Genomic DNA, 25,690 nt, shown 5'->3' with positions numbered 1-25,690 from the left:
TCATTTAAATACTACTAAATTATTATTATTTTTAAATTTTTTATTGCATTTTAGGTTTTGGGGTACATGTGAAGAACATGCAAGATTGTTGCATAGGTACACATATGGCAGTGTGATTTGCTGCCTTCCTCCCCATCACCTATATCTGGCATTTCTCCCCATGCTATCTCTCCCCAACTCCCCACCCCCCACCATCCCTCCCCTATTTCCCCCCAACAGACCCCAGTGTGTAGTGCTCCCCTCCCTGTGTCCATGTGTTCTCATTGTTCAACACCTGCCTATGAGTGAGAACATGCAGTGTTTGATTTTCTATTCTTGTGTCAGTTTGCTGAGAATGATGGTTTCCAGGTTCATCCATGTCCCTACAAAGGACAAAAACTCATCGTTTTTGATGGCTGCATAGTATTCCATGGTGTATATGTGCCACATTTTCCCTGTCCAGTCTATCATTGATGGGCATTTGGGTTGGTTCCAGGTCTTTGCTATTGTAAACTGTGCTGCAATGAACATTCGTGTGCATGTGTCCTTATAGTAGAACGATTTATAATCTTTTGGATATATACCCAGTAATGGGATTGCTGGGTCAAATGGAATTTCTATTTCTAGGTCCTTGAGGAATTGCCACAGTTGCTGAGATCTTTAAATGTTGAAAATGATCATTTAAATACTACTAAATTATTATTTTAAAATTTGTATTGGGTTCTATAAAATGCTACCTGCTTAAACATATTTTTTACTACTGTATATCAACAATAATAGCAAAAAGTAACTTGACATTTAGAAAAACTGAGATCCAAAAATTTAATACAGTTTATTTGATAAAGGAATAAATAGAAGATTGTTTATAAATAGCAGGCAAGGTTTTCAGAATAAACAAAAGTAAATCGCAAGTCTCAGGTTTTAGAGAATTTGTTTCTTTAATTACTCTATACACAATTTAGAAATTAACTATTAAACAAACTAGGATTATGGCTTTTCTTGTGGCCAGTCCACAGGGTTATCATATGCTCTCATTTCAAAACTCACCATGAACATTTAATTTGACAGCCTGAGTCATGTTCCCGGCAATATTTGTGGCAACACAAATATACATCCCACTATCTGAAATGCGGGTTTCAGTGATCTTCATTGAGCCAGAAGGGAGGAATGTGTGTCTAAAAGAAAGAAACCATATAGTAGACCAGGGAACAGTAGAATTTAAATATCCCCTATGCAGCTACACTTCAGTATGAAATTACTACTCTACAAGTAGTTTTTTTAAACCATTTTCCCATCTGTAACGTGTATCTATACACCTTAAAAGTCAGGAATTTTCATAATTATCCTGTGTATGATCTTCCTGAAAACACAAAAACATGATTTATTTTACTTTTAAATCTTAGTGGTCTGAAAACTGCCAAATAATTAAACATCTTTCTGTTCTATAAAGCAAATGTATATTTGAGTTAACTTTGAATTTATTTTGAATGTTTCATTATTATTTTCTATAATGTTAAAGGAAATATTAAAAATATCTGAATATATTCCTCCTATTGAATAATAATGCATTTGGGTGAGCCAGATCTACATATAAAAATATTATTGCGTTGTGTTAAAATGATTTTAAAGGATAATGAAGACTAGGTAGACTTACCTAATACCAAGATTTCTTATAAAGCTAAGTCAGTGAAGAGTGCTATTGGCCCAGAGACATGCAAATGAAGAAATAATTAAGTACAGAGTCCTCAAGAGAAACTTGAGCATATGTGAGAACTCAACATGTAACATGCAACATCAGAGGTGATATTACAAAAAGTAAGGAAAGTATTGACTATTCAAAATGATGTTGGGCAACTGGCTTTCCAAATGGGAAAATAAAGAAATAAAATTAGATCACTACCTGATATTATTGACAAAATTTAAAATTCAGGTAGACTGAAGTCCAAAATGTGAAAAACAAAACTCAAAATAGAATTAAACATTGAAGGTTGTGTTTACAATCTTCTCCATGTTAAGAAGATACAAAAAGTACACATCTGAAAAAGAACAGATTAATACATTGTGCTCCTTAAAAACTGAAACCTTCTGTACAACCAAAGACACCACACATAAACTTGAAACCACAGCAATAGACTGAGAGAGTATATTTTCAACACACATAAAATAAAAATGGTTATTATCAAAAATAAAGACCAAATTTCTACAGTCAATAAGAGAAAGGCAAGTCACCAGAAAACTGCAACAGATTTACAGGTTATTCCCCAATACCACCAATGGCCAACAAACAAGTATAAGGGTTCTTAGTTCACTTGAAGTCAATCACATGAAAATTAAAACAATTATAAAATACCACTTTACACCCACCAACTGGCAAAAATTCCTAAGTCAGTCAATACCATGCACTGATTAGAACATGGAAACAGGTACACCTATACTCTGTTGTTGGATGGATAATCAATACTGCCCCTTGGGAGTAGCAATTTAGGAATGCCTACAAAGCTGGAAATGGGAATTTGCTTTGACCAGGAATTGTAGCTCTGCATATAGGTCATAAAGAAAATCATGCAAGAATATACAAAGAGAAATATACAAAGACATTCTCTGAAAACCCTTGTTTTTAAAACAAACAAAAAAATAGAACAAACTGGAATGTCCATAAATAGAGGAATGAAAAAAATGAAATACAGAATATGCATGTAGGAGTTAAAATGAATAAATATAATCCCTATGTATAATAGTGGATAAATGTTGAGGAGCAAGTAACAAAATAATAATACACTTTGTTACAATGGCAAATTGAAAACAGACACATACAACAAAATTGAAAACACAGTACACAGCATTCTACATCGTTCAAGGATGTATGTCTAGATTGCATACCAAGTTCATGGCAGTGTTTGCCCCTGGGAAAAGGGAAAAGAAATTGCAACTGAGGAAGGAAACAACAGAACTTTCTGATCTGTACTACTGTAATTTTTTACTCAAAAACATTCAAAACACATACTTTTTTCAAACAAATGGTAAAATTATATAAAGTCCTTCTTAATTATTTTCCTTCACTAGCAGTAGGTAAACTATACTTGCATAAATTTATACCTTCATAATTATATATCAATAATTCTAAAGAAAATTATAGATTAGTGACTAATTCTTATTTCTTCAGTAACTTGTGCATTGATGTTGAGTTAAAGTAGTAACCAAGAACTGGAGACAGTGACTTTGAAATGTACATTCTCTTATATAATTCTCTCAGGTGAGCATTGTTTCCATTTTATAAACAGGAAACATGAGGTTCAGAGAGAGACCCCTTAAAAATTGCCACAGGTTTCAGGCAAACTTTAAGTGGAAGAGAAAATTTAAACTCATAGCTGGATGGCAACAAAGGTTGTGCTTTTAATGGTCCACCATTCTTCTTGTTATGTCACTTAGCCTATCAAATACAGTATATTGTCTCAATGTGCCCATATTTGTATAAGGGTTTAAGCAAGAAGACTTACAAAAACCATCCAATGAAAGTTAAATCCTAGAGATTAGAGTGTGCCTATTGTATTTTATTGCTCTTATGGGATGAATGGAAATTTACGTGTGCTTACATATATTGGGCTAACAGGAACCATAGAATTTTGCTCCATTTTAATAACTACCTTGTAAAATGCACCAGTGGAAAATTATGGCAAAGCTGAATGTTAGCATTTTTGACATTAAAGATGTCAGCAGCATGATTCAGATGTTATAAATACTTCCTGTAGACTCAGATGTACGTGTGAATTATTTCAAGTTTAAAGGTGATTTTTTTAAGACATTTGAAAACCTGAATAGGCATGGCCATCTTGTCCCAAGAGGTTTATTACATTTTCATGTGTTGCAATTCATCCCAGATCTCCTACCTTGGAGAGAACGGTGAGATGAGCTGGGTTTCTTTGGCCCAGGTAATTATGGGTGGAGGTAAGCCCTTCATTTCACATGGAAGTGTTACTTCTTCCCCTGCAAGGATGGAGATCTCAACAGGCTTATCCTGGGACAGTCCTCGTTGATCTCCAAACACTCTGGGCCTTACTAAAATAAACACATGTTTTGGAAGGGAAATAGTACATTGAAAACAAAGCACAGTTTTAATTTACATTAAAATGTGGACTACTAATAATGTTCTAAAGTAATTTATAAAAAAGATGCTGTTCAGGACATAAGCTATAACTTTCCATTAATACATTTATTGTGAGAACTAAAAGAGAAATGATGAAAACTTTCCCTAGTCACACAATGAAGAGATCAGCTGCAATGCCCTCTCAGAGTCTCACCATCTATAAGTGTCACCCCTCGACGGCCTACCCAATACATTGTTGAGGTTTGGCTTTACTAGGAGTGTTAACTAACTGGTGTTACTGAAGAGGGTTGGGTGCAATAAGCATACTTTTTGGGAAAACACTGTACAATTTTTCCAAAAGACTATGATTGCATTCCTTAAAATCAGAATCTAAGTAGAGGTGATTTTGGCTGGCAGTAAAAAATGCATTTCTGTAAAAAATATATATATAAACTTGGGGGAGCAATTCACTTTAGGGGTACATGCATCTGGTAACAGTACTAGGGAAAGAACTGTGAGTTTTGGCACAGATAGACAATGTCAATAAAAACCATTCCTCCACCAGCTCTCACCGTAGACTGTCAGCTGCACTTTCCTTTTGGCGTAGCCAGCAGCATTGGTGGCGGTGCAGACATACTCCCCACCCTCCTCTCCTCCAGGTGACACCACATACAGACTGCCATCAGCCCCTGCTGAAAACTTAGCACTGCTGGTTGAAATCAGCTCTCCTTTCTGCAAAACACAGCAAAAAGCAAAGGGATTTTTTTTAAGACTATCAAAGAGTGACTTAATGTCTGGAAGAGGAATAGAGAGAGAAAAAAAATCTCCAAGAGGAAATAAATTTTACAACACTAATTTGAAAAAGTTATGTATAGAAAAATTAGAAAATAAAAGTACTAAAAGTGATATTTCTCCATAGCAAATCGTATCATCTTCATTCCAGAGCTACTTAAGAAGGCAGGGAATAACAGTCACGGAAAGGATGGTACGGTGAATGCTTGTGCTATGCCTGTTCTGCTCTGAGCACTTCACCTCAATCGACCATTTTAAGACTCACAACAATCTTATGAGTAGCAACTACCACAACCCTCATTTTACAATTTAGAGTATTAAAGCATGGGAGAGGGGTGTGGAGTAACTTGCCGAAGATCGCAAAGCCCATCAGTGGGTGGAACCCAGCAGCCAGGCTCTGGAGCCCAGGTTCTTAACTTCTGGGCTTGGCCACAGAACAAAGGCCAACCTGGAAAGATTTCACTTTTGCATTTTCCTTACAATGCATTAAACTTCTATTCAGTGCTAGGTACTGTGCCGTTTGGGGATGAGCTTCACCACTGTGACTTTTCTGTCCAGAATTTTAAAAAAAGCTAACCTTTTAATTTATTTACAAATGTCAACACCAACTTCTCCATATTTCAGAGATTTTTAAATAGATAAAACTTGATGGTATGGGAAAACACTAGTAGTGCTAATTATAAAAATGCCACACTTCATTAGCATGTCATTACTTTATATTACTTTGTATCTGCTGGGTTCAAATTCATTTACAGAAAATGTGCCAAGTCCTATTTGTGGCTGTTCAAGGATAATAGGAGTTCTTCGGGAAATGGGCTTTTCTTCAATGCAAAAATACAAGTAACAGCTGAACAACATGGTGGGGATATAGGGGGAATACATTGGTTTGTATATATGTCTTATAATTTTTAGTCATACATAGAATTTGTGACTATACCATAGAACTTTATAAACAGGAAAATCCATGCAGTCATATTACTTAAAAGGGGCCTTAAAAGGTCTTTAATGAAATCACCTACTTGACGTTTGAATGGTGCTAGCAATGTTACAGTGAACTTCCACAGCACAGCCTGGGAGCTTTTCTAAGCGCTTCACGTCTCGGGCAGATCCTTTTTCGCCCTCTGCCACATCCCTAAGCTGCCTCTTAATTTCAGTGCAGCTCTAGTGGAGAGCTCCACATACTCCACCAGGGTCATCCTTCATGCACTTAAGGTTTTTTTTTTTTTTTTTTTGGACTCAGGGCTTTATTCAAAGCCCGAGAAGGCCACTCAGCCTGTGCACAGGCAGCCAGGAAGTGCAGCCCTGTAAGCTTCCTCAGGGAGTGAGGGAATAAGCCACGTATAAATGCTTCACTTCCTGTCCATCAGAGGGATTCCTCTGAGGTGCATCTATATGGTCTCTTGGAGGGTTTCTAGCACATTGAAGGTTATCTGTCCAGCCACGGAGGAAAGCACCTCAGTGAAACCCTTTATTGACTTTTCTTCTTCCCATGCCTCACTCCCTCAGCCTCCTGCTCAAGACTGGGGAAAACTTGCAGGTGAACTTTACACTCTGCTCTTCAGGAAATATGACTAGATGTCTCATTTACCTTGGACCAGACGACAGATGGTTTGGGAATTCCACTTGCTTTGCATGGTAAAGTTACTGGAATGCCTTCAATTGTACTGAGTATCTGCTGCCCATGCTGAATGGTTGGCAGAACTGAAAAGGGAAGTAGCATTTGGTATCTGAGCACCTGTTCTTCCATTTAGACTCATCTATTTAAAGTTAAAATTTTCAGCATAACATTAATGTTTATAAAAATGAGCAATTATTTAACATTTTCTGATAAAAGTGTAGGATAATCTCTGTAAAGGAGTATGCTAAACAAAGAAAATAGTTATGATCTGGAAAATGCATAAAAACTTAAAATCAAGTAGTAAGTGATACCTAATAAGCAGACTTTCCTGAGAAAAATAAGAGAGAACTAAAGACAATTTGTTTTTTTTGTTGTTGTTGTTGTTGTTGTTTTTTGCTGGAAACCCAAGCTAGAATTGCACTCATAGAGTTACACATTTAATCTCCAATCATTGTCCTTTACTCATTGAGCTTCAATAAGCTGACATAAGCCTACATTCAAACAAATGGGCTGTTTAACCACTACATATTAAATATCTATCTATACGCAGGAATCACTCAGTGAGGTACTAAATTTAACCTAGATAAAAAGATTTGTTTTCTGAAGAAGAATTCAATGGCAAAACTCAAATCTTAAGAGTTTACTTCTTTTTTTAAGACAGGGTCTCGATGTGTTACCCAGGCTGGTCTCATACTCCTGGGCTCATGCAATCCTCCTGCCACAGCCTCCCAAAGTGGTGTGATTATAGGTATAAGCTACCACACTCAGCCAAGAGTTTACATTTTAAAGACTAAAAGGATTCTAAGTCAATATTTTTCAGTAAGAATAACATACCTTTGACTTTAGAAAGCAACTGAAGAATTAGCATGAGTAGAAGCAAAAGGAAAAGGAAGAAGGTTAATCCCTCCGTTATGTGTAAATCATAATCAGAACCAACGTTCACAAACAGAAATTATCAATATTCGATGTTCTCAAAATAGTGATTTTGATTAAAGAAGCTTCCATATGTGAAAGTTCCTAACATAGTGAAAGGAAGACAATAAAAGCCCAATCTACAACAGGCATTTCCTTTCCATCCTCTGGAAAGGTGACACTGGAACTGCTCCCAGGAGCTCAATCACTCATCATTTCTCTTCCTTAAAATTAGATTTTTCAAGGATTATCGTAACTACTCTGAGAAATTTTTAGAACTAGAGACACCAGAAACCACAGTGCAAAAAATTCCTTGGAAGGCTTAGATTAGATAAGATACATACACATATTTTCCTATGGCTGGGTTACTCTTTAGATAATTTCTTCTTAAAGAATTGGCAGCAAATCCCCAGCCCTATACAAGAATGCCAGGCTACTCCCTAAAGAAAGAAATTTAATTTTCAGAATCATCATGGAATATTCATCTTGCAAATATGCTGTCAATTTGTGGCAACATGGATTAAGCCATTTTCATACAAACATATTGAGTTTGACAGCAATAAAGAAAAGTGGCAAATTAAGGCAACGGTTGAAATCTGATGACATCTGGGTGTGGAAGAAAAGTTTCTCTTCAGGTTGTCAGTCTATATAAACCAATATGACAAACTGTTTCGTCATTTTTATTTACATTTATACTTGTATTCCTTCATTATTTTAAGAATTGGATTGACAGCCTTTAATAAGTATTCTTAAAAATGGAGAGGCAGAATGATGAAGGAACAGCACTGATAATTAACATAAATACAGAGGTACAGAGAGCTGCTATGCTATATCACATCCATCTGCTAAATGGCTGCTAGATTTAGTTAACGCCAAATGGCTGCACTAACTTTTTAACCTTATTGACTAAATTACTCATTTTTGACTAAGATGGACCAATGAATGTTGTGAAATGATATCTTAATTTTTAATTATTAACATTAAAACTTGCACCACTATACCATATCATTGGTTTGTCTGTATTCTTGCCCTTCTGATAGGAAAGACATCATAATTAATCCTGCCATTTTTTTCACCCAAGTGAAAATTTAGCCTCAGAATCCTTTTAACACAATATTCTAGGCACTCACTAGAAGCCAAAGTGGGATGACATGAGGGCATTCCTACATGAGATTCTCAAAGCAGTCTTAAGCACTCTCCAGGAAATCTATGGTCTGATCTTGAAAAATAGTTACACAGCCATATCTAATATGTCAGTTTGCATTTATTCCTCTAGGTTATAACTAATTTAGTGTTGCTTTAATATTTCTTCAAAATAATATTTCTTCAAGAGTATCTAAGGTGATATTGGCGGATACTTAATATAAAACTGAGAAAGGTGGTGGAAGCTGTTTAAGAGAAGCAGGAATAACAAAAGATGATGGTCTGCAGTCACTGATATTGTCAACAGACCAAAAAAAATTTGAAAACTACTGGACTCTCCAATTCACATACTAAATAATGAATAAATCAACTACTAAAAATAAGTATTTTCTAGTACTTTCTTCCCTAAGATATTCAGCCCTGTACACAAAGCTGTTTTCAATGCTATTTTTTTAAAAGCAATGTTCCAAAGCCTTTAAAGGAAGTATACAAAAAAGTTATGATAATTTCTTAAAGTATGAAGCTGTCAATTATTTACCGAGATGTAAAAAGCTGGTTACTGTTAGTTACGAATAGAAAAAGATTGCTTCTGGATTTTCTTATTTGTGACCTTTAAGTTATTAAACATGCAAGAAGATTGTTTGGAGCACAGGAGGTGACCTTTAGAAAAGCTTAGGTCATTTCTAGCTCAAGCACAAAGGGGTCATTAGTAAGGACACGCTTGTTGCACAATACAAAAAGAAAAGGCAATCTGGAGGGTGTAATGAGTTCAGCTTGTCTGAAATTAAAATGTATTTTTAAATGTAATTCTTTGAGAGCCGAGTTCACTTTTAACAATTAAGAAACCACTTACAAAAGCCCTTGGCCAGACTCAGCTGGTGACTCCCAAGAATGTCTTTTTGTGTACATAAAAAAGGGAAATCTGGAAACAACATTAACAATGTAGATATTGTTCAAGAAATAAGAAATAACAACTAATAGAGATATCTAATTATAATTAGAGGAACAGAGTTATTTGATTAAAATATAGAAACAACTACTTTGAACACAGTTTGGAAACAATTACATTGGGTGTGTGTCTTACCATGCACAACCACAGAGGTAGTTTTGTTATTGGTCCCAGCAACGTTACTGGCCACACAAGTATATTCACCACCATCCTGAAGCTGAACTCTTTCAATATGGAGGCTCCCATCACTGCGCACAGTGATGTAAGGATTTTGGAGCAACTTAAAGGAAAAAAAAGGTAATTTTTAATTTAAAAAGAAAGGATTTATGAGAGTCAAAATGAATCTGCTCTTTTTTTCCAACTGGGTTACTAAAAGTCTATAGACAAAAAATTTTAATGTCCTTAAGTGAAAAATGATGAGCATAAATGTTACCAAGAGTGTAATCATACAATTTAATCCTGATAGATCTCCAAGAAATTATACCTATTAATATTTATCAGAGTTAAGTACAAGCTAAAAAAAAGAAAGATACAGACATGACTTGTGTAATGTTTCTGTAAATTTTGTCATCACTTAAAACCCTAATTTCATTATAATTATCACTTTTGGCTTAAATTGTTCTTTTCCAAGAAGACCTTATTACCATTTGATATTTTTATTTTGGCACAAAGGCACTTACTTATTCACGCCAATGAAGAATGACTTACATCGAATATCCACCCTTGTTAGGTAATAGATGCAAATATTACTGGACAATATGTGATGTATGAATTGTGTCAGGGAAGGCTGGTAATATTATTAGTTAAGAATGATCACCTCTAAATCTGTATCATCTATCCACACAACATATAAGATACTTTAGTGCTCAAATAGTATCATTCTGCAAGGGCATTTATTTTTAAGTGAGGTTTACTAATTTTTCTCAGGTTTTTATGCAAATATGAAATTTTACATCCCCTTAGATGGATTCAATCCTCCCTCCCCTTCTTTTTTGAGACGGAGTCTCACTGTCACCCAGGCTAGAGTGCAGTGGCACACTCTTGGCTCACTGCAACCTCCGCCTCCCGGGTTCAAGCATATTCATTTCTACAGAGTGAGCCCCAATATTCTGGAAAATGAAAGGAAACATCGTCTGATCCAGAAGAAAATGTATTGCCATAGATAGCTTATTTATAGAAAAAAATTTCATAGAACTATAAACATTTTTTACATCCTTTCATAAAAATTTTACACTGAAAAACATTGACTATATATTTTCATATAAATGACAATAAATGTCATTTATGTTTATATAGTTTATAATGAAAGATACAATGTCTAAAGTTAATAATAATAAAGATTGATATATAAAATGGAAGAATTTTATGGGAATATTAACATTTTATAAGATACTACAAAGAAGAGCACAAAAATATTTAAGTGCCATGAAAATAACAATACTTGCTTCAGTTTTTCTATATTCTGAAAGGAGTTTACTAGTGACACTGAATTTAATATAAAATTATGAAAATTACAACAGTATTTCTCCATTTTATTAATGCCAAAATAATATGAATAACAAAAATATGTTAATAATAAAGAAAAGTTTTGGTATACTTATAAAAAACATATTTTTTATATTTATTAAATTGATATTTTAGTGATTAGAATACATTACTTCTTACTCAAGACAATCAGGAATGTGGGCCAGGCACAGTGGCTCATGTCTATAATCTCAGCACTCTGAGAGGCCGAGGTGGATGGATTATTTGAGGTCAGGAGTTTGAGACCAGCCTGGCCAATGTGGTGAAACCCAAACTCTGCTAAAAAACACAAAAATTAACCGGGCATGGTGGAGGGCACCTGTAATCCCAGCTACTCCAGAGGCTGAGGCATGAGAATCCCTTGAACCTGGGAGGCAGGGGTTGCAGTGAGCCTAGATCCCATCACTGCACTCCAGCCTAGGCGACAGAACAAAACTCTGTCTCAAAAAACAAACAAACAAACAGAAAGAAAGAAAAGCAGAGGAGAATAGAAAAGAAAATTAGGAATGTGAATGCATTCATTTACAATGTTCTTACCATAGCTGAATTCTTAATCCACCGACGTTCTGGAATGGGATTTCCAGCTAACAGAGTACAGGGCAAAGTAAGCTGCTGTCCTTCAATAACATTGGCCACTGAAGGGCTGATTCCAATAAGTGGAGCAACTAAATCAGAGAGAGCACAGGCACCTTCAACTCTATTACACCCGAAAAGAAGGCAAACTACCTTACAGGCCCTAAAGACTATCAGTTATGCTATAAAAACTTGAGTTCTCAGAAACAAAATTTTTACATGAAAATGGGTATGATTTTAAAACTAAAGATAAAGTCTCCTTCTAAGTAGGGGGGATGCAAAAGGACCGGTAATACATTAGTTTAGAAGTAAAGAAGATAAAAAAGGATGTGTATGGCACGGAAGGCCTGAAATGTCAAGTCAAGATATTTGCACTGTATTCAGTAGACAAATGGAGGGTAACTTAAAGCATTTATAAATGGAAAAGTGGAATCATCAGGACCATTTTGGGGGGAAATATTAATCTGAAAACTGTAAGTAGACTGGAAGAAATGGGATCAAAAAGGATGCTGTTGTAATAGCTTCAGCAAATAATATGAGGTAGACTCTCCTAGGTGGCATGGTAAAGCAGTATTATAAATATGCCCTTCTCCAAAAATTAATGAATACATTTAACATAAAGCAAACTCCATAAGAGATTTTACTTGGAAATTTTACATATAGACAAATGGAGACATATTTTAAAAATTGTGTAAAAGGGTATTAATGAGAAACATGTACCTGAAGATATAAAAATTACATTAAATGCTATAATAATTTAAATAATGTAGTACTATTGCAGAAATAGAATTCTGAGGATTAGATATGGAGACATAAACTTACCATGTGATCAAATGGGTATTTAGTCACTGGGAAGAGAATATTCAATAACAGATATTGCGTCAAATGTCTTACCACTTGGAAATAAATGACATCATATTTTTACCTCATATCATACACAAAAATAATTCCATGTTGACTAAAATAACGAATGTAAAAAAGGAATCAGAAAAGACCATGACTCTAATATGTGTGGGTTTGTGTGTGTATGTGTGTGTGTGTGTATGCAGGTGTGTATTCATATTTAGGTTTAAAACAACTGATTTAAATTGACCATTTTGGAGCAGATAATCTGTGAGCATATTTCCAGGACTAACATTCTAATAAACATGACATGTTGTAGGGAAGGGAAGGCTGGTCTAGAAATTAGTTTTTTTTTTTTTTTTTAAGTGGCACAGGCAAGAGATGACATCGTAAAAGAAGTCTGATGATTTTGAAGACCATGGTATGCAGACTTTCAATTGATCTTACCAAGTCCGGTCACTGTTATCGTTGTCTCTGACTGGATCTTTCCAAACTGGTTTTCAGCTTCACAAATATAGGTTCCTTTATCGCTTGCCCATAAGTCTAAAAAGAAGAACTCATTTACTCATCCAATTCCATCTATGGAGCATTAACTATGTGCCAGGAACAGTGCTGAGATCTGTGGATGGAAAGTGTGGCACTGCCTTCTGGTAGGGGATGAAACATACACAGAAACCCACCATCACACCACAGTGTAGTTAAGTGCTAACAAAGAATTCCAGATCATGAGCTCTGGAAGCAGAGGCAGGAGTAACTGCATGAAAGAAAATTAGAGAAGGATTCACATCAAGGTAATAGCATCTGAGTGAGTAGAATACAGGAAGGGCAGTCCAAATCTAACAGGTTACAAAGGCAAGAGCATGACTAGAAAAATCATGGCTTGTACAAAGAATGGAAAGCTGCACCATCAATGGACTCTGCACCACCACCCTGGAGGCATGTTAGAAGTTTGCAGGGCAGACTTTTTGGTTGGTACAATGACTGGGGAAGCCTGCTGGCAAAAAACTAAAGAGGTGGGCAAAAACTAGAGAGGTGAAACGTGGCAGATTCGCAAAGGAACAATTATCCCACATCCAGCATGATTTTGAAGCTCCCACTGGAAATGTGGGTATTTCATAACTTCGTAACTACGTGAGTTTACAAACTAATTCTGTAAAGGCAGAAGAAAGACAGAACTTTAGTAACAATTTCACATCATCTTAGAAAATCACTTTACCAGCTTGGAGTTTTGTAGTCATCAATCCCATAATCCTGCATAAGTCTGCATTTGAGCTACTGAATTCATAATGATGCCACATAAATGTATATACATATTATGTGGACAATGCCAGAGTATTTACATATTGAAATATACATTTTAATATAAATTACTTTCCCTCATTTTTCCTTTGTATGTGTTAGATATTTAAAAAAAATTTCTATAACGTAGTTAGATCAAACAAATAGAATTTTTTAAGATAATAAAAGGAAATTATAAAATATTTGTAATTAAAGAGGGTTTTGGAGCCATGAGGCTGGGGACACATCCTGAGTTACAGGTTGCGTGGGGATAGTCGGGAGACTGAAGTTGAAGAGGTGGACTGGTACCTTCTCAAGAGTGTGGTTTTATCTTGTGAGCAATCAGGAAGGAAAGAGAGGATTTTAAATAGGGGAATGGGTGTAATCTTATAAATATCTTAACCAAAATAAGCAGTTTAACCTATTGGTAAGATTTGAACCGGTATGAATAGTTCCATACTACCTCAGATAAAGACCATGACAAAGTTTCCACTCCTCTGTTAGCCATATGCATCTACTTGTAGAACTGCATCTGGTAAACTAAGGCAGCATCCATTCTACATAGCAAACATTCATTTGGTAATAAAAATTCAGCAAACCACCCGATTAATAAATCAAACATTAGGTCTAACTAGGATATTTTTCATATTACGAATTCTTGGACTAATTTGTGTAGAAATACAACATACTATGAGAACCAAGTTTATAATCACTAATTTCCTTCCAGTCACTTTAATTTTGACAGGCAACTGTTGCTCAAGATACCAGGCTCTTTTATTCTTTCTTTTCTTTCATCTCTTTTGATCAACTTGTTTTCAGGTCTCACTTTTTGTTGACCTCCGGGTTGTTTCTCATCATCACCATTTGAGTTTTTCAGTGTTCCCTTTCTCTCATTTCTCTTCCTATCTTGTAGTGGTGTTGTTCTGAAACAGTACTTTCATGTACCTTTTCCTGTCTATCAAACTGGGAGCAAAGCTCTCTAACTTCTAGCTCATCAAATCCATTTTTTCACCTGGACATTTCAAGTCATGCACAATCTGACCCAATCTGATGTGTACTTCCCAGTAGCTACTTTTATGGGCATCCACTCAGAAAATGGACTGCAAACTACCTGAGTGAGAGATCTTATATCTGACTTCTGTCCACCATAGAGCTCACCACAGAGCTGAACACTGAAGCACTCGTTATCAGACAATTTAATTTATATCTCAAAGTTTAAGTGGTCAATGCACATTTGTTGATAAACTTGGGCCAGGCACAGTGCTTCACGCCTGTAATCCCAGAACTTTGGAAAGATGAAGTGGGCGGAGCATTTGAGGTCAAGAGTTTGAGATCAGCCTGGCCTACATGGTAAAACCTCGTCTCTACTGAAAATACCAAAATTAGCTGGGCGTGGTGGTGCGCACCTGTAATCCCAGCTACAGGAAGCTGAAGCAGCAGAATTGGTTGAACCTGGGAGGTGGAGTTTGCAGTGAGCTGAGATCATGCCACTGAACTCCAGCCTGGGCAACAGAATGAGACTCTGTACCCACCCAAAAAAATAATAATAATAATAATTAGCTTGGCAATAACTGATTGAAAGCTTTCAATGAAATACCCCAAACACCTCATTATTTTTAAAAACACAATTAATTATCTAAATGCTTTTCCTCCCCTGGTAACACCATGCAATTATTCTTAGCATTATTTGAAAAAATACAAGGTGCTTCCAAATATCTGAATACTGAATAGCTTACAAAATTTTTGGATGAGGAAGTATTTGACTTTTTTGGGGGTGATGTGATCTTTTGCTTTAGTTGGATACAGCTTTTAATAAAGGAGTTTCTGAAGCATTTCTATGCATGTTGTTATATACTGTTAGACAAAATATTTAAAGTTAACTGACTACTAGCAACATTTTACCTTCCTATACAACAATTGTTACAAGAATCAAGGTAATGTGACCATTTATCTACATAGTGGGCCAGGTGACTCTATTTGCAACAAGAAATGGTAAGGTATGAAGAAGTCATATTGTTTCATAAGCCCTTACGATAAATTAATGACATACATTTGAATAAAATATAACTCATTTATGACAATTCCCAAATATAAAATGCCAGTCCTATTTCAAAGTAAAGTGCAATGACATAAAATATGTTGGCAAGAATAATTTACTATTTTAAACAGCAATACCTATGTATAAAACATAAATGTATAATATAAAAGTACGTATTTATACAAAATATATTTCCTTCAACCTACTTAAAATAAAGAGAGCTCCTGTTCTTAGTTGGCTGATGGAACTAACTGAAAAAGGTCTTGAGAATATCGGCATGTTGTCTAATCTTCGCCATTTGATTGTTGGTTCTGGATAACCCTGAACATAACAAGGTAATGTCACATTCGAGCCAATTTCCATAGACACATCAACAGGTTCTTGTATGAAAATTGGAGGTGCTGGAAGATATTAAAAACAACAAAAAAGTTATTGGTGTATGATACAGGCATATTAAACATAAACTGAAATTGTCAACAGATTGAATTTGAATTAAATCATTGTTCGTGTTATATTGTAAATTTACCCTGTTGATATTCCTCTTTTACGTAAAAACAGTGGGTGTTTCTTTTTGGCTTTATAAATGAAGGGAGGCACTTAGATGCACAACCATTTTCCTAAAGAGATAGATGATAAATAGAGTGGAAATTTAAATCATAATTATCTTAAATAAAGAGAACCTTTCATTCTAAAAATTTATTTTCAATTTTAGTTTATATCAAATTGCTGAAATCTTAAGGCTGATTTTATAGATGAAGAAACTGAAATACAGATAGTTAACTTGCTAAGTGTCTCATGGAGTTGAATTATGAAGCCAGGATTAAAAACCAAGTCAATTAAACTTTGGAGTCACCATTCTTTGTTATTACATTAGCTTTCCCCTTTCTATGGGTTCTCACAATTGCTCATAGTTGTATAGTTAGCAGGCTCATAAATATGACTACAGAGATCACTTTTCTTCTCACGGGAATTCTGGAGTTGAGGTACAGTTGTCTCTCATGCAGGATTAGCGCTTTTTTAGGACAAGTTAAAGAACCTCCTCCAACTTTGCAGCCTCTATAATTTCCCTTTATAAATGTTACAACCTAGGCAATCAGCATCCCTTGTTCTTCTCCAAACAAGGACTGACCTTTCTCATATCGGTATCTTGTTATTACCACCTCCCTCAAATGTAATGTCTGCTATTGATCTCTGGCTGTTGAAATATTGGCAATCTTTTAATCTGGTTGAAAAGGCCCTTTCCTCTGTGATGCCATCTCTTACCGCTTGAGATGAGCATGATTTTTTCTCTCTGTGAAGTTTCAGAGAACTCACTCTCTACCATTCTCATGGCAGTCACCACATTCAACCTGTTATTAGACTATGTTTGTTTTTTATTTCCTAGAGAGTTTATATTTGTAACCATATTTTTATCTTTTACCGCAGCTAACATAGTACTTTGTGCATTATTCATGGGCACTGGATATTTGTGAATGAATTTTTGAATCAGTACAACAACAGTTCAGTAATAACCCAGTGTGTGTATGTGTGTGTGTGTGTGTGTGTGTGTGTGTGTGTGTGTGTGTGTGTATGTGTGTGTTTGTGTGTGGTGCATAAGAGTATATGATATACCTGGTATATTGAACTTTCACTTTTGAAAGAAACATGGCAATTTCAGAATCCCTCTATTTATTGAACCTAAACAAAATTAAATCAGGTTAAATGCCACAACTGAACGATATGTTTTTAAAAATAAATGGCTTATCAATGTTTAGATTTTTCTTAATCCATCTATATGGGAATTTCACTTATAAAAATAATAGGCAAAATAAACATATTTTGAATATAGTTAATAGATTAGCTCATAACTTGCTTATCCTAAGTGATATGGTTTGGATCTGTGTCACTGCCCAAATCTCATGTCAAATTGTAATCCCCAATGTTGGAGGAGGGGCCTGGTGGAGGTGATTGTATCATGGGGGCAGATTTCCCCCTTGCTGTTCTCATGATAGTGAGTGAGTTCTCACAAGATCTGCTGGTTTAACAGTATGTAGCACCTCCCCCTTTGCTCTCTTCCTTCGGCTCTGGCCATGTAAGATGTGCTTGCTTCCCTTTTGCCTTCTGCCATGATTATAAGTTTCCGGAGGCCTCCTTAATGCTTCCTGTAGAGCCTGCAGAATGGTGAACCAATTAAGCCTCTTTGTTTCATAAATTACCAGACTTTGATGTTTCTTTACAGTAGTGTGAGAACGGATATTAATACACTAGGTCTCTAAGACCTGAGGTACTTTTCTCTGGATAAATGGAAGTCATTTATTCTAAAGCAGGTGGCTGTCCTGAAAAAAGTTTAGAAGCTTCAGGGTATGTTAAGCTCAGGGTATGGGCAGGTAAATGCAATGATGGACAGAAAATAAATTCCAGAACAGCACAAAGATATGCAAAAGCCTGGAATCAACCAAGTACTTGGAAGCAAACCCAGTTTACTGACACATTACAACACAAGCATCAGTGAAAATGAAGACAAATTTCAATTTTCAGAACTAAGAAAGCCAAGAACAAACTTGAATAAAAAAGGATAAGCAAATCTCAACCTGTACCAACAAAACTCAATTAAGACAAGAGAAGTCACCTGTCGTAAAGCAGCTTTGAGAACAGCATCATGCACCAGACAAGCACAAGGCCAAAAAATATGCATGCTGGTATCATAAAACAAGGCAAACGAGAATACCAGGCACTAGATAAGCAGCCAAGGCAGCATCAATGACAAGCAAACCTCAAAAACGAAGCAACTCCTAACACAGCCAAGAAGCTTTTTAAATACTTCCTACTCCTGAATGTGGCCAATATGAACTCCAAGTGAATTACAGTGGGTAGGCGGTAAATACATTAATGAAACTATAGGGAAGAAAAATAGCAGCGAGTGTAGTATGGTGCACAGTGCTTCTACAGAGGAAGCTGTTTGCTTAGAGAGGTGAAGAGCACACTAATTGGCTTCAAATGGCAACTCTACTATTGCTTCATCTGTAAGTTCGGGAAAATTATTTTACCTCCCCTAGTTAAAATATCTCCATGAACAAAAAAGGAATAATAACATTTCCTATCTCAAGTTGTTAAAAGAGATGATCTTTATTCATCATGTAGCATATAATAATCACTCAAATATAAACTCTCAATAAACATATTGTAGAGTTAACTTATTAAATCTCAACTAGAGTTTACGATGTCTAAGGTTAATTTCAATGTAGGCTTCTTCATAGAGTCTGTTAGGTTGATGTTTGACCTTGAGATCCTAAGTATTTGTTTGCAAGCATCTTGAGATCTGCACAGGGTTAACGCCACAGTATAACTTTGCTGTAGCTTACATGTAGGTATGGCTGTGTACACACATTATTCTGTAAATATAAAAATCACAAACAGGTTGACCACCTTGCTCCAAAAATTATTTCATAAAACTATTCTAGTTCCCTTAGGGACAATTAAATATATATGCTCCATGTGGTGACTATTGCATTATTTTAGTCAGAGATTTTATTTCTTAAAATGACTGGACACATTGTTTTGGTTCCACCAAACCACAAAGCATGAAACCACAGTCTAAGGCTCAAACCCTGTGTGGTATGGAATGCTGCAAATAAAATCACTGCCAAGCCAACTTTTTGTTTGATGTAGCCAATCCTTTTTCCTTCCAAATGACCTCACAATTTACTATCCCTTTTTACAAAGGACAAAAAGCATTGGTAACTTTCCCTGTTGACCTGAAATGTCCATAATTTAAAACCATGATAATAATAGGAAAAAGGACACTCACTACAAGAAGCTAGAACTCAAAAATCACATCGAATAGCCTTTTCGTTATTTTTGGTCTAGTGTTGTTGATACAAAGTAATAGGCCCACAAAAACAATCTGAAAGTTCAAATAGCTAAATGATATGGACAAAAGCATGCTTTCCTTCCTAAGTCATAAGCTACTTAAATTTATGCCCAATAGTTTTGCAACTCAAATGAACAATTTTATGCACTACTAAGCTTAGTACTTAACTTGTCTAAAGCCCTTTCTAAAAAAAAGTTAAGCTGAAACAGTGGCTTTCACATTAAAATCCCAAGGCTTAATCTTAAATACTAAGCTGCTATTGTATAGGCATTTCCATATTATTTTTCAAGGTTCAGAGAATCAAAATGATCACTTAATTTGTGAAGTTAATATTCATTTACATATTTCATTAAACAGCTTTAGAGGAACAGCAGGAACAGCTGATATGCTGGGTGTATGTGATGATGATGTCTCGTTTTATCTTTACAACCAACTGATGAGGTAGGTACCATTTATATCATTATTTTATAGATGAATAGAGTCAGGCAGAAAACCCATTCTCTGTCAGAGTCCACCATTTATTTAACCACTATCTAAGTTCTGGGGAAAGTTTTGATTTGATTGTGTTTACCTTTAAATCTAATAGTGATAACTATAATTATTGCTACAACTGTGATTTGCATGGTTCTTGGCATTTACATCTTACATCTGCTAGAATATGTAACAATAGTGTGATGTGAACAGACAAGGTCTATTCAACCTTTGTGATCTACAATGAGAAGAATCTAACAGCGAATATGGAAATAGTTAATACATAACAGAAACATGAATGGTGCTGACTTTAATACTAAGTTATTTGGCAATCATGAACAATGGTCAAGGTTATAATAAATAATTTGGCTTATGTTGATGGTTCTGTCAAGACAATTACTGGAATAAATGTTGAAAAAGCCATTGTTTTAGAAAGGGTCACAGAGAATGAAGATCTTGAGTATAAGTGAAGATAAAACAAAGTTCACTTCTGTTCAAGAAATAAAGCATAAATACAAAACATTTGTTAGGATGTCTCCTAATCCAATGCAAGTCACCCCAGCACAGATAGCCTTAACCCTTATATGTCATATTACTGGACAGAAGAAGGAACCTGGAAATTCCAGAAGCTAAAAGAGATTATCAAGAAGGCAGCAAGTAAGAAAAGAAGCACGTGCAAAAGATCCTTACAATTTCTACAACCTTTGAGGGGACTGAGGGTGCAATTACCTTTTTGCTGGGAAAAATTACTGGGACAGTTTCTCCCTCTAGAGCTAGACAAGTCTAAAAGAATGTTGGATAAACATAAAATATCTGTGCAGGAAGGAGGTAGAAAGAGAACTAGAAAATGTGGAGAATTAAAATGTTGTACTCAGTGTATTTCTTGTAAACAAGAATTCTCTATATAGTGACCTTCTTCATTTGGGCCTTAAATTTCTAAAAGCATTACTGTGTTTTACATCCTGCTTGCTGGTAGATTCAGAGCTACCCTCCACCCAGAGGTTCCAATCTTATGTTCAAGGCATTTCTCTTAATAACCACAGAGTTTAGTCATGGTTCAAACACATCTTACAGCATCCTAGACAGATTCTATAGTGGGTCTTTGTGGTCATTTCCAGCTTTGTTGAATCTCTCCCAGGGCATAGTCACCAAGAATGACAGGGAGCTCACCAGACAGCTTAGGGGCAACGGGATCAGGAAAGATCCCAGGAAGCAAAAATTTAGCTTACGTGAAACAAAATATCAAGTTTAGCCAGACATAATTTTCATTTAAAACTTTAAAACAGTAGAACTAAAATTTTTGGTGTTACTACATTCTAAAAAACAATAAAAAGCATTTTCTTTACAGTTCTAACTTTTACTTAAAAAAAATCTGGGATGAATACTGTCATAAACAAGTAAAAATATAGGACAATTGAATGAAATGTTATCTTTTATAAGTTCTAAGTGACACAAATGTTAAATTATCTTAAACTGCCAGGTTCTATTTCATACAAAGTGAACTCTGTTTTATGCTTGACCACATTGTGTAGAGATTTATTTTTTAAAACAGACAGGAGATAGACAAAAAAGAAGGGAGGACCAAACTTCTTGAGTAACCTACAGATAGTTGTCATGCACGCACTGTATCTTCATTTGGTGATTGACATTTATTTGTAGTTAGTGCTTTATTTTACACACTGAGGAGTAATTGCTATTGAATTTTTTTTTAAGTAAAAGCACAATCTGCTACCTTTGCTGTCATCAACAATGTCTTCAAACTGTGGTCTAGGGCCAAAGTATAATTTCTGGCCTCCAGATGTTGATACTTAAGAAATTTGGTGGCAGAATGGATGACTCTTGGTAGGGAAATGGCAATCAGTGATATACTGGTGAAGCTTATAGTCTCTGAAGTCAGACAACTTGAGTTCAAATATCCAGGTTCTGCACCTCCTTAGCTCTGTAACCTTGATCAAGTTGCTTAGCCTTTATAAACCTTAGTTTCCTCATCTATACAGAGGAGACAATTTTAGGATCTTCCCACATAAAAGTTTTTCACACAGTGAATGGTGCATAGAAAGCACCTAGTAAATGCTAACTAATAAGATTATATTTATATGAAATGCACCCTCTAATTTTGTCATTCTGACGAATAATTCCACTACATCCTTTCAAGGTTATTAAACATGGAAAACAGCACATCAATTTCAAACCAAATTGGCCTATAAGATCTGGAGGCTTACAGCCAACATCCAGAGTTATCTTGCCAGTTGCTCTTCCAGCCTCATTGATGGCTACACAGGTATAATCACCAGCATCCAGATCTTGTGTTTCTTGAATCTTCAAAAGTCCCAGCAGAGGGTCAATAATGAGGAATGTTGAGGGCCTCAACTCAAGATCTCCTAAGTCAAAACAAAAGGGAGAACATTAAACACCAACGTATTAAAACTGTTTACTGAGCTATTGGTTTAATTTCAAAACTTCCAAATAAAGTTGATTGCAAAGGTTTTAAACACAAGTGTTTGGCAACACAGATACTTTCTACAATCTAAAATCCAGACCTGTAATAAACTGTGTACGAATGTTTTCTATTTATATCTGTATGTGTAACCAAATAAAAAAGAAGGAGCTCTTTGAAGCTACACTGGGGAACCAGGAAAGCCTGGCAGTCACGTCCAAGGCTTGGTTAGGTAAGAAGACAGTGGGGGAAATGAAGGTTGAAAGGAAGTTTCTACCATCTTTGTGGCAAGATGCATTTGATTACTCAGTAGATGTTTGAGAGACCAGAGGAATTTTATATAAGCTAATGACCAGTGCCCCAAATTTCCCAAGAATCACTTTTATTTGAAGGCAGAAGATGCTTCAATCAAGCTGTGATTTAGGTTAGGCCTTTCCTTATGCTTCCCCTCTTCCTCCTCCAGGGTATCTCCTTAACAAAGAATAGAATTAATGGGGATGACCCGTATTATAAAAAAGTACATAGCACTGGAAGTTTAATGCCAGCTCAGTGTCCACATCTTTTTTGTTTGTTTTTATAAAGCTCCTGGAAGCTTTTAAAATCCTGACATCAAACATGTCAGGATCTTAAAAGCTTCCAGGAGCTTTGAGGGCCATTGTTCTTAAAGTTTCATAGTATTCCCAGATGTCAAGCCTGAAAAGAAAGTATTCTCTAAAATGTCATACAGCAGCCATCTGACCTTGGCCTGAGGACCATGGAAGTAACTCTCTTAGCTTCTAAGAAGCAAAGACAACTCAGGAACTGAGTACTAAAATTCTCTAGGACACTGCAAACAGCAACAACCAACAGACTCAGGACAGCAAATGGACAACTCTCTTTCTGTTTATATAATTTTCAGAGGCAAGGAGGTCACACGAGCTCCAAATCTGAAAAAAAATTACATCAGCAACCAACTGTCAGTGTCTAAAACAAAGTATTTTTCAGCATTCCAATATTTAAAACCCCAATCATTCTTTTAAGCTTCCTACTACATATCATGTGAAAATGGGAGCAGTAACTAAAGCTGTGTCGATGTGCCTCTGAGAATTTTTATAAATAAAAGCAGATGATGTTGACATAGACTTTCCTCACACCAAGGAAGGATGCATCATCAAGTATTAAAATGTTTGGACTAAAATGCATTTAAATTTTTGGAATTTACTTTCCCCTTATATTTCTTCTGTAAATGTCAGAGGACATTAACAGGATAAAATAAAGACCTTTTTGCTAGTAGCTTTCTATCAAAATAAAAATGTTTCAAGAATAGCGGTCACGAAACAAAATATAAATTGGAAAACACTAGTTCAATTAAGTTTGTGTTTTAATCACATTTTGATAGATTCTCCTTTCTTGATTTCTGCTGAAAAGTTACTCATCAAATTATTGAGAAGCTATAAAAGAAATGCAGCACTTCAGATGGAAGTAAAATAGCGATTCTTTACTTTTAACAGTAGATAAGACTAGAAGAATGTTATACGTAGTAAAACTTTACTGACAATATATTCTAGGGTTTACAATCATTACCATTGAGGAGAATTCTCTTTTTGCTGCAATTTAAATTGAACCCTGGCCTCTGTGGATATCAAGACTAACAGAGATCATTAACTCTGGCAAAAGATTCTTTCAAATAATTGATGTTAACTATAAAAAATGTTTAAATACTTCTTAAGTGTACTCTTAAAAATTAATGGGGACCCTGGTGAATTTTTATGTGGATTATATTTATTTGTTTTATACACACACACACACACACACACACACACACACATGTATATATATATATACATGTATCTATATATATAATTTTAGAACTAAAACTGCGAAATTTAAAAACACATGCATTCACTTATTTTTTAATAGATGCATGACATTTTAGTATAATGAACATATTATATTTTAAAACTGTGTTTTCCAAACATGAGAAATTTAGTGAGAAGAGTGGCAACATTTCACATTTTTGCAGATCTCTATAATGTCTAATGTAGTGTAATACGAGACAGTTGAATGCTCATATTTGCTTCTGCATTCACTCTGCTGGACACCACATATCACACAGCCTCCAGAAACTCCATTACTCACTTGTGAGACAGTAAGAATGAAAAGGACAACATCTTAGTATTATTATGAAAATAGTTTTGATCTCTTGGATCCCCTGAAAGAAGTGTGGGAATCCCCAGAGTCTCCAAACCACATTTTAAGAACAGATCTAAATGAATAAATCCAATTTCTTTAATATTTTACCATACATACTCTTTTCATAAGATTTTAATAATGTTTTGACTCTTCTCTGAACCCATTTTATGCTGCTCATTTCTAAAAATAAAAGATCTAAAATTTCAGAGAGCATTTGTGCTTATGGAATTCTTTTTCTCTGATGGTCTGAATGGAACACAGTTTTTCATTTTTTTCTTTCAAACACCTACTTTATTCAATCAGAATCGCCTCAAGGAAGATATGAAGAAAAAGATATCTTTATAGTGAAGGCAGGAATTCTTCCTCTTCACCCCTATGGTTTCTGTAAGGTAGCATTCTCCTAACCTTCCTGGTGTCTTGTCCTCAGTAGAGATGGGACTGGAAAGCCCACCTGCTCCTAAACCCCTCATTTTGAGGCCAGTTTTCATGCCCAGGAGTTTGTCCCCTAGATTGGCTCTTGGTGGTCCTAACTCTACTCTACTTATACATAAATTGTCTGCCCGTGGCTGGGAGGGTATGTTAAAATTGATCCTGGAGGTCAGGGCAGCTCTGCCCGTTATTGATGAACCTAGGGAACACATCTGACAATATATCTAATGCCCATAATATATTTCTGTTGGTTCATAACTTGGACAGCAAAATGACATTATTGAACCCGCTGAGCGGTAATATCTAGAGAGAAAAAACAGAGAGTGAATTCTAGAATCCCTCATGTAGTGGGCACATAGTTGCCTATCTCCTCCTTTAGTTTTCAAGCTATTTGGGGGTTTGGAACTGGCAAGAAAACTAATTGATTCAGGAGTGCAGTCCCAGTTTAGGAGAATAAAATACTTTTTATGAGACTCTGCTATATACACATATAGAGAAGTTGGCATTTCCATTACTTTTTTAAGTTTTTATTTTCATGATAAACTATTAAGTGACATTTAAAATGAAGAAATACGTATCTATATTTTCTTGATATATT

General features: G+C 35.4%; 1 protein-coding gene across 3 annotated transcripts in view; it reads right to left on the bottom strand.

The window, feature by feature from the left end:
- HMCN1 (hemicentin 1) overlaps positions 1–25,690 on the bottom strand; it is a 455,928-nt gene that overhangs the window by 196,708 nt on the left and 233,530 nt on the right. For all 3 annotated transcript variants that reach the window (XM_017524525.2, XM_017524527.2, XM_017524530.2), the window contains exons 15-23: positions 22,277–22,435; positions 15,940–16,134; positions 12,865–12,960; positions 11,539–11,666; positions 9,613–9,757; positions 6,444–6,556; positions 4,636–4,795; positions 3,867–4,035; positions 1,027–1,154 (exon numbers count right to left, since the gene is read on the bottom strand). In XM_017524525.2, coding sequence (XP_017380014.1) covers positions 1,027–1,154; positions 3,867–4,035; positions 4,636–4,795; positions 6,444–6,556; positions 9,613–9,757; positions 11,539–11,666; positions 12,865–12,960; positions 15,940–16,134; positions 22,277–22,435 — 1,293 coding nt within the window. The remainder of the gene's footprint in view (positions 1–1,026; positions 1,155–3,866; positions 4,036–4,635; positions 4,796–6,443; positions 6,557–9,612; positions 9,758–11,538; positions 11,667–12,864; positions 12,961–15,939; positions 16,135–22,276; positions 22,436–25,690) is intronic.

The sequence above is a fragment of the Cebus imitator genome, unplaced genomic scaffold (assembly GCF_001604975.1).
Source record: "Cebus imitator isolate Cc_AM_T3 unplaced genomic scaffold, Cebus_imitator-1.0 Scaffold33, whole genome shotgun sequence".
Taxonomy (NCBI): Eukaryota; Metazoa; Chordata; class Mammalia; order Primates; family Cebidae; genus Cebus; species Cebus imitator.
This window is presented reverse-complemented; position numbering and strand designations above follow the sequence as displayed.